We start from the raw sequence: 16,386 nt of genomic DNA, 5'->3' as shown, positions 1-16,386 counted from the left end.
TGATTAAAGTGAAACACTTTCCCTCCCGAAGGTCGCGACCGCGTTGAATATTGTCTGCGCGCGCGCAGCAACTGCTAAGTAGCTGTGAATGCATAGCTATTCTGTCATAATAAGATGGGTATACAAATGTGGCATGTGGCTTCTCATAAAGGCTTGTCAAAATTTTGTGACGCATGTCACAGTTTACGTGAATAGTCATTTAGTCACGATTGTAAAACTTATAAATAAGTGTAAATATGTCGAAGTTTTGAGTGACTGCTGTTTTTTTTTTTTCACTTTTTGTGCTGTTCTGACAATAATATAAAATAATGATTAGGATTAACATAAAATATGTTTCACATTTGCGTAACAGTATATTTAAAATTGCATATAAGAGAAATAGATAGATAAATATGTTTTTCTTGTAGTCTTTCTCCTAAATAAATGAATATCTATGGAGTAAAATCAATTATTTGATTTTGAAAGTTAGCTTAAAATAGATAAATAGAATAGACTTTCGCCTTAATTATATGTAAATTATTTCCAATCAATAACAACATTTATTTATTTTATCTGAAATAAACATATTATATCCTTATATTTATATTAGTAAAGGTGGACTAGCATTCTCAGTTAACTCTAAAACCACAAACGCTTTGTTCCCAGCAGGAAGCCGAATAGCTGAATTCACTAAACGTGAATTCCTCGTTGACGACTTGGGGCTTACGAGCCATTGTAAATACGACGACAAAGTAACGTCAGGCCTCTTCGTTCCTTTTGATAGCTAAAACTACCTTTTGTATTGGAAAATTGTGGCTAGCACTCAAAAATTCTTGACCGCCCCGCAACTCTTCATGGAACTCCTTATACTTGTTACATCCATATATTTAGTATTGACTGGACTGGTATTGTCAGAGTTAAATTGTCAAACCACAAACGTTTTGTTAGCTAGAACTGCTTATTTTTTTGTTGTTATAAATTTTTAATTCACTTATAAATATCCTGCTAAATAAATTCAGGATTTATAGAAGGACAAGTGGAAAATATTATTTAAAAAGTATTTACATTATATTTTACATGTGTTTTATCGTAAATTAAGAAAAACACGAGCATTTAAATTTATTATATTTTTAATGATAATATTACCAAACGTATAGAATCCATTAAGGATATTTATACCTGCTTAGTGAGATATAATGTGATAAAAGGCTGACCGATTCGATATAGCGGTAGTAATAAAGTTGCGAGACCTGCGGTCGTTTTGTCAATGTTATTCTTAATTCTTATTAATTAACTCAATCCGTTGAGGCCGAGGCACAGGTGCACAAGGTGTGACTGTAACGCGGGTTGTGGATTCGATCCTCGCTCGAGGGTTTGAAATATAATTTATTTATTTTTTTTTTCTTCGCCCCAATATAAAGGCAAAAGCACCCAACATGCAATGCCTCGACAAAATCGGCGGAAAGTAGGGATCTGAGTGTCTTAACACTAGGGTCCCATGCCTACCTTGCTAAATACGGGATACTGAGTACTAGAAGCAAAAACATAATCATCATCATCATCATCAGCCTGTCCTCGTCCACTGCTGGACATAGGCCTCTCCAATGGCACGCCACTGAACTCGATCTTCAGCTCTTCGCATCCAGCCGTTGCCCGCCACTTTGCGAATATCGTCACCCCATCTAGCTGGAGGACGTCCTACATAATAAAACAAAAACATAATTTATAAAAATTTAATCTAAACGCTAGTTACGAGTACATCAGCTACAAATCCAATTAGATAGGAACTATTAATAATGGACCATCAATGATTCTGATGCTTTGCGGTTTCCACTGATATAACAGATGTCATATTGTTCTCATTGACTTAACGCTCCGGTGCCATTAACACTGGCCAAGGTTGTAGACTCAATAGCTTAGTATCGAGTTACTTTTGCGAAACGATAACTAACTGCGGTTAAAATCATACCACTTTATATTACTGGGGGGGGGGACGAGACTAATAATAACATTTAACTTATAAACGTACGTGATGTGTGAAGTTTATTTTATTTTAATATTTATAACGTAAAAACCAATAAACAAATGCCTATACAAAACAAGGAAAATGTAATCATCTTTATTTGTCGCATGTTAAGTGTATGAGGCAGAGGGTTAACCTATTGTTAAGATAAAACACTCTTTGTTCTGTTCTGCCACTCAACACGCAATGTCTACAGAATTAGGCAGAAAGTGGGGAACGGAGTAAATTTTTTAAACATAAAATATCTCCATATCGGTGATAATTTTTGGTTTCTTCCGCTTTACGCAGAGTACGCTAGTTTTAACATTCCATTCTCTATTTTTTGGCCATGATACTGCAAAAAAAGTTCCTTGAAAAATAATTTGTTAAAATTTTATGTTTAATAATATTTATTTATTTTCGTATATTAACAACTATGAATACTAATTAATTCATATTATTATAATTAATTATTTAATTAAGATAATGTTGCATTTCAAAATTTTCCACGTATTTTAATAAAATAATATGAAAGCGACAAATAAACGAGAATATTATTTCACTAAGGCTGAAAGAAGTTCAACGTCCGACTAATCCTTTTACGGCAAAAATCTATTTAAATCATGTAAAGGGCGTGGAAAACGAGCACTGCCACAGATAAATATTGACAACTCGAAGACGAGATTAATATGATAAAATATGCTTTACTAGACCACGTCGACTTTATCGAGAACTTATTTACATCCCTACGTTTGATTCTACAAAGCGATTTCTTACCGCAAATGGTAAAACTTCTACGCAGTGAAATAAAATAATTGTTTATGATTAAAAAAATAATTATCTATTTACTTATATAGGTATCCTGGCTGATAATTACTATAAGTTCCTTACATTACCTATATGTCAATTGTCATTATTGGAAAAAAAAAGTTACGCAATCAAAAGTGTCAAGGCAATTGTGGTCGGGTCTGAGATATTAATAATGGTATCTCAATTAGATTTCATTGTTTACATCTTAAATTATAATATCAGAACAAAAAACGGGAATTCCCCAATCTCTTACAAATGCGAGTATTTTTCCTAATGTCTCAAATCTCGATATCATAAAAAACCTTCAACTTATATTATATACACTTTGTCGTAGCTTAAGTGTTTTATATCTTATCTTATCATTATAATAAGAAAAACCATTTGGGATATTCCATTTTTTTTTTCGTGGGGAATATTGCAATTAATTTTGTTTTTATATTAATTCAACAAGTCATGAGTAAACTGAGTCATTATTTCCATTGATCTTCAATGAAAATAATGACTCAGTTTACTCATCTCCAATCACGTTCGTCCGTTTATAATCGGTTATCAGAACGTTGTCTTGTAATTAAATATCAAGAAGTGTTAGCCTTTTACGAGTTAATTTACACCATGTTAGAATAACTAGCAGTGTGTTTACTATTAGCAAATATAGTGTTAATGCGTAATAAACTTAAGGCCGTCGTGGCGCAGCGGCACAAGTCGTGTGATTATAACCGCGATAGGCTGTGGGTTCGATCCCCACTTGAGGAAATTAAATATTAAACATTTTCTTCCTTCAGAATTCGGTGAAAAATGGGTAGACATAGACTAGTGCAGGATACAGCGTAAAGCTGAAAAACTTGAAACTCTTCTACTATGTTAATTGTATTTAGTTTATTTTTTTTATACATAAATTTTCTTTATCAAATAATTGCAATGGAAATTAACGTAACCATATGCTTGTTTAAAACCGAACCGTTCAATAATTAGCTCGTTATCAACGTACATACGTACTTCTAATTACTATTAAAAAATGGTGTAAAATTTTTTGATAATACTATTTTTTTGTAAGTGATAGTACAATTTAACATTATTAAATATTCATATTTTATTAAATTGTCTCGATTTTTAAATAATAATTTCAATTCTAATATATATTTTAAATATGTAAGCGATAAAGCAGGAGTAGAAGGTACAAATTTTGAAGCAATACGATTTAAAAAATTCTAGTTTTTATATAGCTCTATAGATAAACCTTTAGTTAGTAATCTGTAATTGTTTATACTAAAAAGTGTTATTTCTTTCACAGGAGCGAGACCAGTACGTGGCGCTGGCTTAGCGCCAACATCCGAACGACTGCTGGTGACACAATAAATTGTGATGCTGACACGCACAGGTCCCTATAGAAAACTGCGTCCTAGAGGACGACGAAGGACGTTCTAATAAACGAAATATTTTTTCTAATAACAAGTGCCTAATTAACTGTTATAATAATGTTGAACAACCGTCGCAACTTTGTCTTTAGAGTGAGTATAGTGATTAATATCGCCGTGCTTTTGTACGCGGCGATGCATTTGTCCAGCAACACCTCGCCCGGTGTAGAATGGGTACCTATAACATCTGATGGATCAGAGAGAACTGCTGAGTTCAGATATATCAATAGAGAAGAAATAAGAAATTACACGGACACGAGGCCACCAGAATCAAGCGTGCGCAATGTAGAAGAATCTACATCCCAAAAAACCCCTTCCACGATGCCAAGCACTAATAAAACTGCCTCGAGCACTGCCTCGATACCTGAATCGGATAAAAAGATTAATAGTGCTTTGCCTGAAGCTGAAGCATCCAATGGAACAGTCTTAGAGATTGATGATGAGGATGCCCTACATCCAATGACCCTTACCTATCTTCGTACGTTGCTGGACTGCAATGACAAGGATATGCTGCCTCAAACTGTGCAACGTGGTGACTTTTGGGTTCTTAAGAACTTTGTTCGCGCTGACCATGGCATAATACAATGTCACGAATCCATTACCTATACAACGCACGCTGGATTCGAATTCCTTGACAACGTTCAGCCTTTAGTGGAAAGGTAAGAATAATATTAAACATTTTTCTTAAAAAATAATTGAATGAGAGGTTTAATTCATTAATAATTGTTATTTATTTTAATATGGATGCACTATTATATTACAGACAACTGTATTCAAATTTATATGTCTTATTTTAGCGTCTTATTTGAAGAGTTACATTTCATTTAATTTTTTGAACAACATTTTTCTTAAATATATTTTAACCTCAACGAGGAATAAGTATAGTACCGTAACGACGTGGCCATTTCTCTCAAAACTTGTTTACCTTCAATATATACTTTATATTTTCCGTCATCTGACGACACATTTACTGGTTTCCTGCGGCCTTGTAACAAGTATATAGTTAAATTCGCTGTTTGTTTCCTGTCGGCATCTCCGAGTTTAGGTTTATATTTACATTAATCATAGGAATTATCTATAATTTTTTTTATTAATTTTTAAAAATATTAGACGGGTTATACTTATTGGTTATACGAGTATTTACAATTAATTAGCTTTCTCTGATCTACATTTATAGACTGCCTCCAATTTTATTAAATTGATTGACGATTTCACTTTCACGGCAAATTAACAGGTATTACACGTGCATATGGATATTATATGGCAACATTTGACATCTTTGCGTTAAAAAAAGAAATAGCAATAGGTTCAATCTATATATATAAAATCCAAAGGTCACTCACTCATCACGAAATCTCAGAAACTACAAGTGCTAGGAATCCGAAATTTTGCATAGGAGTTATTTATAGGACGTAGGTGCTCGCTAAGAGAATTTGCAATATTCGACTTCTAAGGGGTTGTTTTTGGGATTGAAAGTTTGTATGAAACTTCGTTACTACAAATGCTAGGAGTGTCAAATTTTGTATGGACGTCACTTATAGGACGTAGGTACTCATGGAGACAGAAATTAATAATAAAGTAGTTCACGCTGGCGAAGCCGCGGGCGGGCCGCTGGTATGTCTAGTATAAATCCATTATTTTATCCTTTTTTTGTTTTTCAATTTTAATTTAAAAAATATTATTCTCTCCATTCTTTATTTTATTATATCTGTATCAGGTCTGCTAGTAGATGTATTGATAGATAACCAACCGGTGTAGCATACACGCTGCGTAACACGTAACTAGAGACCAGTTGCACTAAATAATCATTACCGTGTATTGCATACGTTAAAAATAAACAGGAATGCGTATATGAAGCAGAAGTAATATACTAGTCAAAACAAAATAAGGGCCACTACGTATTTTTGCACTTTGGGTTAATTTATTCACATGAATGCAATCTTGAGTGGTTGATACTTATGGTACGTCCATCTTAAGTGTTGACAAGATCTATTTGAGTATACTGCCAGCAAAAAATTGTAAAAGTAGGTAGATTTAGAGATTTTTATGAAGCACTTGATTTGACCCTTATTTAAGTTGATAGTTAAATTCAGTCAAAGTTTGGAAGTAGTCGTGTGTAGTTCAAATATTGTTTAACTATCGTTTTAATTGATCTTTTCCGAACACTATGCCATGTATTCGACGACACATGGACTTGCCAACCACAACCAGAGCTGTAACTTTAATTCAAGAAGGACATTCACAACGTTCTGTAGCTCTACAGCTCGGCTTTTCACGAAGAGCGATCCAAAATGCTTGGAATCGTTTTCAAGAGACGGGAGCGGTATCCAGAAGACGAGGATCAGGCAGAATTAGATCCACCACCGCACAAGAAGACCGCTATGTTCGCTTGACTGCGCGAAGAGAGCGTTTTATTACCGCTCACGGCTTACAAAATCGCTTGCGGCAAGCCACAGGTACCCGCGTTAGTGATCAAACGATTAGGAACCGGTTGCACGAAGACCAGCAGTTCTCCAGAAGACGAATAGTGCGAATTCCACTAACAAGTGCTCATCGTGCAAATCGTTTAGCGTATGCAAGGCAACATCTTGCATGGGACATAAGTGACTGGAGTACAGTGTTGTTTACTGATGAGAGTAAAGTGAAATTTTTTAATGATGATAGACGCATTAAGGTTTGGAGACGTGAAGGTGAGCGATTTTCGGATGCTTGCATCCGAGAAAGTGACAGATTCGGGGGTCCCAATGTGATGGTGTGGGGAGGCATCAGTCTATCGGGTAAAACTGAGCTAATAATCCTAAACGGAGGCACTGTAACAGCTCAGCGATACATTGAAGAGGTTATCAGACCTCATGTGGTGCCTTTTGCTCAGAGAATTGGTGCAAGATTCAAGCTGATGCACGACAATGCAACCGCACACACTGCTCGAGCCACCAAAGCAGCTCTAGAAGAAGCTGATATTGAGGTGTTACCTTGGCCCGCGAACAGTCCAGACCTCAATCCGATAGAACACATGTGGGATCTACTCAAACGAAGCGTTAGAAGTACTGACCGGCCCGTACATAACGAGCGACAGTTAATTCAAGTGCTCAAATCAAGCTGGGAGCAAATTCCTCAAGAAGCAGTACGACACCTGATTGAAAGTGTCCTTTCCAGGCTTCAGGAATGTGTACAAAAAAGAGGAGGGCACACACGATACTGAAGACAACAAAAAAAAAGTTTTACAAATGCTAAAACTTTTTAAAAGCTTCATTAGCGGGAGTGAGTTTTTTGTCAAAATTGGATAGTCAGTTAAAAAAAATTCTAAGTTAATTTTATTGTATCGATTTTAATTAAATTTTAAGTTAATTACATTAGAAAATAGTAAATCTAACGAACTTCATTATTTTCTAATACCTAAGTCCCAGTAACACATAAATATACTTGAAAATTGCAGTGGCCCTTATTTTGTTTTGACTAGTATATATAATACTGGACAAATATTTTTAACCGATTTCTGTAAAAGGAGGTTATCAATTCGATTGTATTTCTTTTAATATTTGTTGTCTCAGAACTTCTTAATCTTCTTCTTATTCTTCTTTTTTTATTGGATCCTTGAATCCTTAAATGCTTAAATTCAAGCTAGCTTGATGAAAGTGAGGTTAATTTCTGTTTATGGGCTCCAGTTGTTGACGTCGGATTTTTTTTTGTTAAAAATTATATTCTATATAAATGATAGCTTGTTAATACTATCGTAAGATAGTTTTATGTCCAATTTAAATAAACATATGCCATAAAAATATACATGCATGCATATAAAACAGTTGAAGTAATACACGAGTCGGTGTCATAAAAACTGGACAATTATTTTGCAAGATCAAACATATTGTTCGATAACGATGATGCTTCGTTATATGATAGTTTTATATGCCAATTAAAATAAACAACTTTGAATGATTGCAAAGCCGTTGTTAATATAGGTCTATTTTATATTTATTAATAACGAGGTGTATGAAATAATTACTAAATGTAAAGATAGGTTGTTATTAACATTTTCTGAGAAATTCAAAATTCATCTCTGTCTTTACTGCTATAGGATATTTGTACTCATACCATTAATTTTATATTTTTAAATAATATTTTATAGTCGAGACCAGTCGTTGGAAAAGAAAAATATATATATGGTGGTATTAGATAAGTACAAACCTGCCTTAAAAATCAGGATATTGCTTGTGTCAGTAATTAACATACTTTGAGTAGTTTACAGCGTTTTTACGAGAATAATCGACATATGTATTTACGATTTCCGTTGTAATTATGTGTCTAAATTAGGTTTGTTTTGTATTTTTCCACGTTTTAATTACTAATTAAGACGAATTAAAAGAAGATAGATAAGAAAGAAATATTTAAAATAATTTAAATATAAAATCGAGTTTTTCTCTTTGTCCAAGCGCTATATTTCTTCTTCTTTCTCATACCTTCAGTCTCTTCTTCATTACACTTACGTTCTCCATTTTCCGCCTAATAAATATGACTACATAATAGGAACTCAACGCGGCTTTTTGCGTCGACACTAAAGCGAGAAAAAATATAAATTAAAATAAATTATTCATTTTCTGGAACGGGGATCGAACCCACAACCAGCAGTCACATACCTGTGTACCTGCTCCACGACTGGTCTTATAATATACCTACATATATCATTATTTCTATCTCCGTTGTAATGACAGCAATAGCTTTCTCAATATTCATTCGCGATATGGAACAGAGTGTCCGACATAGATGGCATCCAGCTATGGTGAATTATGTTCTGTCTGCAACGGATTGACCTCGTACACTACGGTCAACAAGTATTGGCCGGCGGTGGCTAGGTTTTCTGAAGTTTGGTCCAATGTTCACTCGAGAAGATTATAATCAAAAGTAAAGGGAATCCTAAATGCAAATCTGTGAGTCATCTACAGCTGACTTCAAAGTGGCCACAACTCGTTAACCGTACTGTATGTACTTACTGTACATTTTACGACCGTCAAGTTCAAAACAAGATGTCGCCGTGTGATTGCTTGGACGCGTCTTACTTTTGTAGCCTTAATGTTTTGCAAGCAATTCTGTAACAATACTATTTATTTAGTAAATTATTTTATATATATTATAATGTTTCTGTAGAGGACGAAGTATAATCACCCGTAAATGCGGCTGGTTGGTTCCCAGTTGGTTCCCGCTCGAAGAATTGAAATATTTAATATTTGAAACTATTTTAATGATATATTTCTTCGCTCTGGTACTTAACAGTTAACACTAGGTTCCCTAAAATAAATAGCTTTTTTTAAATTAAAATAATAACCAAATGAATTCGTCAAGCTGTATAAATATTTCATGCGTTTATTATTTCACAGCAACTATAAAGCTAAAAATATGCTGGTTTAGTTCTACTGGTTTGAATTTCAAATAGTTAAATTCATTATTATTTTATACATATCTACATTAGATTAACTCAGTAAATAATAAATAATATTAAATGTGCATTCAGTAATTGAATAATTCAATTAAATTTATTTAACAAATATAATTTACGCTGAAAATATAAGAGTAATTTTGATTCAAAAGTTCAATAATTTAACAATTTAGCTATTAAACATACAATGGACACAGTGCGAAATGAACCAATTAAAATGTAATTATAATGTCATCGGGGTATAGGTCAGAATGCGTGTGTCCATTCTACTCTTAAATCCATACAAGCTAAAATACTATAATATTTGCTGTTTAATATAATTTTAATAAAAGAAAAAATCGACTATTTAACAGTTCTATACTCCACAACCGCAAGATATATACATATAAAAAAATTGTAACTAATCGCTGTCTGTACATTAATATTTATTATTAGTGTCTCTTCTGTTTGTCTGTGCGTTTGTGCACGTTAATATCAGAAAAGGCTTAACTATTTTTTTTTTATATGAAAAAGGACAAGGCAAACGAGCGTTCGGGTCACCTGATGATGATCATAATTTAAATATTGTTTTCTTTATTGTATTTCGGGGAACTTCCTTTAATATTTAATATTAATTTTATTCAAATCGGTTTACAAATATAAAAGTTATGTAAATATAAAGTATTTTGTTCAAGAAAATAGCAAAAAAAATACTGGTTTAGTCGGCTTTAGTTTTCAACGTATTGATATCGTCCTTAAAATGTTAATGTTAGTAGAGTACGTAAGAAATTCAGATAAGAAAGTAAATAATTGTGTAATTCAAGCGGGCGAAGCCTCGAGCGCGTCGCTAATTATATTATAAAAACTTATTTTTTTATTATCTGTTGATTTACATACATTACATTTATAAGTTCAACGACTTAAAAATTCTAAATAGTAATGAGATGATGAAGGTGAAACTAAAAATGATAAGTAAAAATTTGATATTTTAATATTAACATTTCTCTTTTTATTACGACCGGTTTTCAACTGTAAATAAACAAGAACACATACCTAGATAGAATTTAAGGCATTTTAAAAAATGTGAGCGTAATTTTTTCAGACTTAAAGGTGGAATTATCTTAGTTTTCTTTTTTGTTTCTCTTAGCTTTTGTATTGTTGAAATTTAAACGATTTTTACACATTTTATATTAAATTTTGTTTAAAATTTTTGGAAACACTTTCGTGTAGACTTTAGTTACGTTGGTCTCTGATGCGATTATTCCAGAGTATAATTTAGAACAGGGCTTCTTAAACTTTTGTCATTCATGACCCCATCTATACAAATATAAAAGAAAAATAAATTAATATTTTTTGATGATTTATTTATTAGGTAACAATATACATATACATATGAAAATATATCGTTTTAGAATTCATTTTGAAACATACAAAAATCCGCCAACTCTAGTGATGTTATAAAATGGTATATATAAATATTTGACATTAAAATCTCTCGCGACCCCAGAATTTTGCTACGCGACCCCTTTTGGGGTCGCGACCCATAGTTTAAGAAACCCTGATTTAGAATAATCAATTACTGGTCTTCTCTTTTTCTACTTTTAGATGAATCAGAAGGATTACGTGTGGATACCAGTTTGGAAACATTAAATAATATGCTTATAATGAGAATATTGCTTGGACGGATAAAATTGACGTCCATTACGGCTTTCGGTAATCAAGGTCGTTATTTCACAAAGCAATTTTCTGAATATTGGTCGGCGTGCGTTAAGTACAATCTAATTTAGTTTTTGTTTCTTTCATCGTTGTAATGCTTATTAGAGTAACAAAAGGTGTAAAATAATAAAAAAAAGAAACTTTGCTGTTTTCGTTACTTTAATAACAAATAGTAATAATATGAAATTACCAGACGAATTTTTATAAGAATTCTTGAGATCGAATTATCTATTTTTTTTATATTATCACACTAAAAAGCATAATCTTTTTTCTATCTGGCAACTTTTGAAATAAAAATAACTAAGCTAATAAATTAGCTAAGCTCAGCACGTCAGTACGATAGAACAGTTGTTTCGGAATCTAGGCGATTGCTAAATTACTATTCAAGTGTGTTTTAATTCTCAGTAGGTACCATTCACAAAATATTTGCTCCCATTTAACCTTTCTCAAATATTATCTTATTTATTTTTAATCAAGCATGTGTAGTAATAGTGTCCTAACTCTACGCTTCTTTTTTTCTTATGAAAATATTGCCATATTTTTTAATCCTACCTCACCGAAATATTAAATATTTTCATTTCTTTGCTCTGGTGTGGTGGTCTGGTCTGGTGGCTCACAGCATTAAACTGAAAAAAAAAATTAAAAAACTTATGCCTTTAACTTAAAAAAAAAAACAAATATCTCAACCACCCCCAAGAAGTGAACCCTTAGACTAGTTATTACTTATTTCTTGATACCAGAACGTAGACATGAAAATATTAAATAGTGTATTACCTCGAATGGGAATCGAAACCACAACCTGTCGCATTTACAATCACACGCTTATACTCCTGCGCTACGATTGCTATATATCCACGTCTGTAACAGTGTGCGTATGAGATGGAACTAAGATTAAAAAAGATACCTTCATGTAGAAGAGAAGACGAGAATGTGACAGCACCTATCACACTAGCGCGAATTTACATGCTCGAGTAGCGTCAGCATTTTAAATGACAGCCGTGACATTCCAAGCACGCTAACAATTACGGCCTCGGTGAGAGGTCGAATTAATTCTTTATAACTGTCAAATGATATTGATTTTTTTTGTAATGGTTTTTTTAATGATAGTAGGTAATAGATGTCTGTCTTTTTAGCAGATATTTGGTAAAGATTGATGAAAAGTGTATGGAATTAATATAATCTCGAATTTTAGTAAACAATCAGTTTATAATATACTAGCGGCCGTACGCTGGTTAGCCCGCTTGGACTATAAAAAAATATATAAAAAGTTTGGTTCATATCTATTGGGGCGATAAGTATTTGCGCTCAGTCAACGTGTTTTTGCCGTGTAAGTGTTGATCCCGTGGGAATTCCGGAATAATATGTAGCCTATATGTTACTCCACAAACTTCTCTAACTCCCAGTGAAAGTCCCATCAGAATGAGTTCAGCAGTTCCAGAGATTAGCCCAGGCAAATAATTAACAGACAGACAAAAACATTCAAATCGTTTGTTTATCATTTAGTATCGCGTAAATATTTAGAAACCACGGACGGATTCTACAATTTTATTTATGTATGCATAGATAATACATTAATATAAGAAGCAAACCAAAATTTACTTATTAAAAAATCGGTTTTTACAAAAATATTTAATTACAATAAAATAAAATTATATTTATTATCTTGATTGCTTAAAACATCTTTTAGTCTAATTTCAAGATCAACGGCCAACGGAAGGTAACGGTTCTTAATGGTACTTAATAATTAAATGCTGGAGCATTTACTGTGAGAATTTATTTTGAATGGACTTACATTGAGCAAAGGCAATTATTGAAGCAAATTTAAGATTTTTGTGAAGTACAGAAAACATTTAAATATATTTTTTTAGTTTCACAGTGTATCCACCATTTAATAGGGTAGGGACAGTGAATATGAGAAATTATCATCTTTCCAAAGAAAGATAATAATTTAAAATATCATTATTATTTAATTAAATAACTCTATACAATGATAAATATGACTAGGTGCACAAAGACAACTAAAATTAAATCTTATAATGGTTTCTTTATCTTCTTTTTTAATTTATGGAAAACTTACTTACTTAAAAGATAAGATGTAACAAGCTTACATAGCTTATAAATTAAGTAGATAAACAGACCTAGAAGGGTAAAAGATGAAAATCTTGGTTTTCTTGTTAACAAGCTAAAATATTTATTAAAAATATTTATTACAACACTATATATTATGTTCCGCGTAGCAGGCTAGGAATAGGAGACCCTGCCTTGAGACTTTTCATTCTCCTCTCTCCGCCCAATTTCAATATGTCGGTATGGCTAATTTTCATTTATTATTATGTTTATTAATAAAAATAATAAAAAGTAAAATTAATGTTAACATTATCAGTTGAAAACTAAGTTATTATTTTTTATAAGAATAATGATTATCCTCAAAATTGTTTTCGCCATTTAAATTGTCCATTCGGGCAACACCAAGCGTCAACATGTTCGAACAACAAATATTTGCCCTTGTGAGGGTTGAAAAGGTGACCTTCCCGCACCCTAACATCTGTGTATTAATATTAATGATCGAAGTAGGTACGTCGTATGTTAGATCAATGAAAATATTCGTATTTACGACTTTTGATGTATACTCTAAAGAGTTTAAAAGAATAATCTATTAATTTATAACTTTGATTAATTTTTTTATTACTAAAGACATATTTCTAATTAAAAAAATTGGTTTCTATTTATCTACAAACGTTTTTATATTAAATATATTAACATAACTTGAAAATACAAAAAAAATATACATATATTTTGCATTATTTAAATAAAATATGAATTGCATTTGATAAAAATACCTTTGTGTAGCTACAGTTTAGCAATTAACAGTCTGGTGCTCGAGTTACAAAGGTAAAAGTTGTCGGCCCTCAGCTTATAATAGTCGTTTAGTGTTTAACTTTATTTATTAATAGACCTAGTTAAATTTAAATTTTGTCAATTAACAAGTGTTATGCTCAGAGTGCCTTTAAAAATTTATATTTAATATTTTTAATTTCAATTTAAATATAATATTTTATTAAGAATTCCAAGTTTCGTCAGTTATATATTTAGCAAAAGTACGTAAGTACTGTCATGCTTTAACATATATTGATAAAACTTTTGATTTTAGTCATGTCATCTCCTGATAAGAACGACTTGTCTGCTATTCCAAATAGTAAACCATTGTAGAAAACTTTATCTATATTGATACAGGCGCTTTTTGTCTGAATGTGACACACATCCAAATGTTAGATTATTTTTAAAAGAAAAACATATCTATGGGAATAAATAGATCGAAAATGTATATAATTATGTTCTAAAAGTCTTTTCTGCTATTAAAAAAATAAACTAACACAATAATTTTCATACTTTTGGTCTCTATATCTATATCTCGATAGAACATTCTGTCAAAGGGTCCATCTAATCTAATTGTGGTAATAGAGATCCGTTCCGATTATGCGTTGCGCTATGTACTCGTACGCCCTAACGACTTCCCGACATGCGATGTAATTACTAGGGTATAAATGAAGTTCATTTGTGACCTAAGATTAATTTTTTATATGTTCATAGTTCCAGTATTTGTTGTACTTCTTTTCATTTATTAAAAAAACATAGTGGTTTAATAAGTGTACATATATAGTTCTTTAAAATATAGTTTATTTTATGTATATAGATAATGAAAAGAAAATAAATATGGCATCGCAAACAAAATATCATAATTAGGTTTAAGGCTAGCGTGTGACGAATAGGTTGTGGGTTTAATCCCCACTAGAGGAAATGAAATATGAAATGTTTTCATTTCTTCACTCTGGTGTCGAGGCAAAGCTCGGCAAAATGGTGAGCGGAGTGTCGTAACACTAAGCTTCCTCTGCCTATCCTAGCTGGGAATACAGTGTAAAGCTGAAAAAATTAGCTTAATAATATACAATTTAATATTTTATTACATATTATTATTATAGTCAAATGTCAGGCAAGGAAACGTTAGAGACGTACAGTCATGCGCGTGCGCACAATGCTCCCCTTTCAATGCAGCACTAGGCATGCTTGGGCTCAACGGATTCACGCATGACTAGTTTGATATGAATCAGCCGATATTTTGTAACATATGCTTGTTCTAGAAATTTTGGATATATTAAGTATTTATTACTATTTGAGGATGTTGCGAATTCAAGGTAAAATCTGAACGTGAAAAATTTATTTAAGCTTAAATTCTAAAAATCTTGTTTAATATGAACAAAATAACGAATTCGAAATAATGTAATATTTTTTAAACCATTTACTTCTCAAAATTATGGTTTAACCGTAACATTATTTAGGCTCGTATTTATAAACCGCTCTCAAGTCTGAGATCGATCTCAAGATATAGTTTTCATTCATAGATAATAAAAATACATATGAAAACGGCTTAAAGCTCGAACAAGTCCATCGGCTATGGCTATATAACTTTAGAACATTTTGATATTCAACGACACTTATGTAATAAGGCACACGTGTTAGAGTGACTCAATGTTATATCTAATTAATGTGAAGAACAATAAGGCGATAAATTCGTATAACCAGATGTGACATTCGTTTTTTTAAATATATTTTTGTCTAAACAAGTAATTGACCTTAAACAAGTAAAATATGCAAACGTTTTTATTTTTTAGTTGACATTGCTTTGCAACATGTAGTTAAGTTTTAGTGTTATTTTTTTTATGAAAAATCCTCTAAAATATTTTTAAAAAGTTTTATCTACGAGTATACGTAGAGACCAGAGGTGAGGCATGGGTAAGTGTGCGACTGCAAACGCTGGTTCTGGGTTCTATCCCCATTTGACGGAATTAAATATTTAATACATATTCCATTTCCTAGCTCTGGTAACAAGGCGAGGCGCAACGTTAAGTTCCATCACTCAACACGCAGTGCCTCAAGAATTCGGCGGAGAGTGGGGAACGGAAGTGTCTTAGGTTGTCAGGTTCCCTCTGCATACCTAAAAATCTTTATAACATATTATATATTTAACATATTTTATGGTTAAAAGAAAAATGTAA

The 16,386-nt window shown here is 32.2% G+C and overlaps 1 protein-coding gene across 1 annotated transcript in view; it reads left to right on the top strand.

Moving 5' to 3' along the window:
• Positions 1 to 16,386, top strand: part of LOC146534690 (beta-1,4-glucuronyltransferase 1) — a 57,615-nt gene that overhangs the window by 19,507 nt on the left and 21,722 nt on the right. Inside the window, exon 2 of the mRNA XM_085192700.1 lies at positions 4,083 to 4,865. Within this exon, the coding sequence (XP_085048826.1) occupies positions 4,267 to 4,865 (599 nt within the window). The 5' untranslated portion in view covers positions 4,083 to 4,266. The remainder of the gene's footprint in view (positions 1 to 4,082; positions 4,866 to 16,386) is intronic.

Source organism: Heliconius melpomene, chromosome 11 (genome assembly GCF_056956725.1).
Source record: "Heliconius melpomene rosina isolate 202511_hmr_F chromosome 11, ASM5695672v1, whole genome shotgun sequence".
In the NCBI taxonomy this organism is placed as follows: Eukaryota; Metazoa; Arthropoda; class Insecta; order Lepidoptera; family Nymphalidae; genus Heliconius; species Heliconius melpomene.
The sequence above is the reverse complement of the archived record's forward strand: the minus strand, read 5'-3'. Positions and strand labels throughout refer to the sequence as shown.